At 46.9% G+C, this 3,783-nt stretch overlaps 1 protein-coding gene across 1 annotated transcript in view; it reads left to right on the plus strand.

Annotated features, from left to right (window-relative positions):
- The first annotated feature begins 3,601 nt into the window (after positions 1 to 3,601).
- The window catches only part of RPP40 (ribonuclease P/MRP 40kDa subunit), an 11,614-nt gene continuing 11,432 nt past the window's right edge, over positions 3,602 to 3,783 (plus strand). The window contains exon 1 of the mRNA XM_010573268.1: positions 3,602 to 3,733. Coding sequence (XP_010571570.1) covers positions 3,602 to 3,733 — 132 coding nt within the window. The remainder of the gene's footprint in view (positions 3,734 to 3,783) is intronic.

A 3,783-nucleotide genomic window follows, 5' to 3' on the forward strand; every position in this document is an offset into this window, starting at 1 on the left:
TGTTCTTCCTGGCTTGAAGAGCTGCTTTGGGGAGTAGGTTGGCAGAAGCTTTGTTTGTAATCTCCTTGAAAAGCAAGTCTGAGTGGGATCTTTTTTACAATCCATCACTGCTCTGAATATTTGGACCAAAGTGTGTAAAAACAGGATATAAAGCTAACTATCTGCGCCTTCACCATCTTTCCACTTTTCTCAATGAAAGAAACAGTTGACACTGATCAAGTAAATTGCTGGGTTTCAGAGTCTTACACACTTTATTAATTTCAGATAAACAAGGCACCAGAGGTATCTGTTTCTGTTTCCCAAAGTACTAATTACAATAGCCAAGGTGAAAAGATTTAGACAACTTCCTTCTCTTTTGCAGTCAACAGTATTTAAGAAAGAAAAAGAGTGACTGGAAAGAAAAATATTTTGATTCATCTTAAAGACACAAACCAATTTCAAAATATCTGTGACAAATACTTGTTTAGATTTGATTTTATGAAACTGTAGGTATTTTAATAATGCCATTTTTTAAATCAGAAAATTCAGCAGAAAGAATGAGTTAAGATTGCTCTTCAGCAGTGAAAAAAAATACCTGAAAGAAGCAGCTGGGCTTCACATCTAGAGATATTGTACCTAATGTGAAAATCAGGCTTTTCTTTCCAGACTCTGTCATTTTATACAAAAACAGAGATCCTTCCTTACTCCAAGCTATTACCACAGGTTGCCTCAAGGCATTGCTTTCCTCTTGGCTACAGCCTGTAACTCTTCAAGAATGCGGAAACTGAATTGCTGTAAAACTGCATTACCCTGTCATGGGTTTGAAATCCTTGGGAAAATTGTGATAGCTTCACAGCTCAAATTATTTAAAGTTTAAAATGTCTTTTTTTTTTTAACAATATACAGAAACCCTGTACCCAATTACTCACAAAACTGTAACAACCACTATTAAAATGTCAGCATTTACCAACAATTAGCGTATATATGTATTTTTAATGTAGTTCAGTATCTTCAGGGAGTTCTCTAGAACACACATACTCCATAATAGGACAGCCAACGTATATGAGTAAGGATGGGTTAAAATTAATTGCCTGACATATGAACCGAACTAACTGTACAAGTGATGTGAATCCTTCAATGCTCCACTGAGCTGCAGTGAACTACACTGCTACCAAAATCCCTGAAGTACTGACTTAACTCTGAATATGCAACCATGAATCTTACTCTCTTAATCCTTCCCCAACATATTTTCTCCTCATTTCTCTTCCTATCCATTTGTATCCCTAGCAGAAAGCATAAATTGTATTATCATAGAGAAGCTCACAAAAAAAAAACCCAAACCACAAAAAAAACCAGCTCCAGGGGCTGCTTTGAGTATAGCTGAATTTCCGCTCTGGATCTCTGGGCTTATTGATCAGAGGCTTGAACTTTTCACCCCTTTAGTAGAACAGGCTTTCTGATCATCACAGTGTGATGCTCGTCAGCGCACAGAGGCTTCTGCTTGCGGGTATGATAATAAGTGACATTAATCACGTAGTGCTCTTCCCATTAAAGTTTGCACGCTTTAAATTAGAAGGCTACTGTGATTACATAGCCTTTTTTGATTCATAATAATCCAATTAATCCAATTTATACAGGCAAGCTAAGTGCAGAATTCAGCCCTCCTCCACAAACGTTAATGAGCCAGTGACCTTGTGATATGTAGCTTCATCTCAGTCTCACGCACTGGAGGACACAAGCCTTTGAGTTCGGAGCAGCAGTGTCTTGATGTCACTTCAGTAAACAAGCACTTGGAAAGCACATGCCCTGAAACAAGTGGGCCCAAATCAGCCAAACAAGCCAGAAGCGCTGAACTAGTAACTCCTCGGTAGCATGCCTCCTTCCATCGGGCAAGCAGAGTTCTGTAACGCAGACCTTGCAAGGACCAGGCTTTTCACACTGCTAGCTATTTATAGCTATTAAGTCAGCAACATCAGGCAGACCCAAACACAGACAGAGCACTAGAAAAGTGCAGTCTGTGCTAGAAGCGGAGCCTGGGCATATCAACCGCTGAAGCTGGAGCTGTAACACAAATTCATCAGACTGGAAATACAGATCTAGAAAACCTGTGTGCTGCCTGTTTACCTCAGCCAAACAGCCCATAAGCAACCAAGTAGTGAACAAGAGTGCTCGAGTCACCATATCAAACCAACAAGACAAGCAGCTGGTGAACGAGTAAAATCATAGGAAGTTGATGGTTCCTAACTGCATAACACTGCAGGTGTTGAACAAATGACCTTACCATAACCTTTACTTTTCTATACTAAACAAAGTTCCTATGCAAATCTGTACTGAACAAACTTTTCCTCTTGGCATCCACCCATGGAAGGGAGAGGAATAATCAAACTCATGTACCCCTGAGCATCAACATCCAACATCTCATCTAGAAATAGCAGGTCAAGATCTCCCTAGGGCAAGCCTGAGATGTCTGGAACTACTGTCATCAAACTGGCATCAAAATCGAGTGTCAGGTTTGCCTGCTTGATGGATGTTTGGTGAACAGACCCAAGTTGTGTTTTAAGTAAGGTTACATACAGCCTTGTAAAGTGTACAGAAAACAGCAAATACCAAGAAAGTTGCTTGGTACCTTTTTAAACTAAATCAGGAGCCACAAAGCTAGGGGATCGGGAAGAGAAATACTGCAGCAAGGCAGAAAAAGGAAATTTTTGTACATGCTTTATTTAAAATATACAATGTACTGAACAAGCAGCGAGAGGACACACCAGAGGCAGGGCCCAATCCCACAACCCTTGCGCACCGTAATTGCTAATCGGAGCAGTCCCATTTGGAGTGAGCGGACACAAGATCTTCTTCATGAACTTGTAAAACTGCAGCTCTTACTACAAATATGCTCAGAGAACTAATGGACCACAAATTTTCAGTAGGAATTCACATACTCGGTGTATCTCTACGGGGCTGTGATGAAACTGGGTAGTATTTCGGTAGTGGCCTGACTCACAGGGTGCGCACACACCCCTGCAGCCCCTCGGGCTTATGTATTTCTCGTACTTGCTGCAGGGTGGAAGGAAGCAGGTTGCTCGACGTCTGCAAGGCTCCCCAGTGCCACCAGCCACCCCAGGACACACTTCTACCCGTCTCGTTTTATCCCTCCAAGCGTCCGTCTCCCCTAAAACCCTTCCCTCTCGGGAAACACGCCCTGGGGGCCTACAGCGCTCCCACTCCGTCTCTGCAGGGCCCAGCGCCGGCTAGCAGAGCGACTCATGAAGCACGCCCAGGCTTCAACCGCCCTGAGTTACAGCTGCTGCACCGCGAAACCCGCGTAGGTTTTGCCACCTGAGCCCCGCCGGGGCTGTTCTGAACCCGTGAGGACCGAACGCGCCGAGTGCGCCCACGGCCTGGCCCAGGGCTGCGGGGCGAAGCGGCCGAAGCCTGTCATGGCTGCCGCCCCCAGGGCGGGGCCCCGCTGCCGCGCATGCGCACAGCGGTGTGTCAGCGAGCGGAAGCCTCCTCACCGCACGGCTTCTTCTCCCCGCCCCCATTTCCCGGGCGGCGCGTGACGTGAGCGGGGCCGCGCTCCCCCATTGGCGGCGCTGTCCGGCAGCGCGGGGAGCTCGGCGTGGGGATGTCGGCGCTGCCGCCCTTGCGGCGCCTCCGGCAGGCGCCGCGGCACCTGCTGGTCTGCGAGAGGGGCCACGCGGGGGACGCGCGCTCGCGGCACGCGGCGCGGGTGCGGGACCACGCCTACAACTGCCGCGTGAGTCGGGGGGCGCGAGCCGGGGCGTTTAACGGCCGCGGCCGTTGGCG

Source organism: Haliaeetus leucocephalus, unplaced genomic scaffold (genome assembly GCF_000737465.1).
Source record: "Haliaeetus leucocephalus isolate CR32 unplaced genomic scaffold, Haliaeetus_leucocephalus-4.0 Scaffold373, whole genome shotgun sequence".
Classification (NCBI taxonomy): Eukaryota; Metazoa; Chordata; class Aves; order Accipitriformes; family Accipitridae; genus Haliaeetus; species Haliaeetus leucocephalus.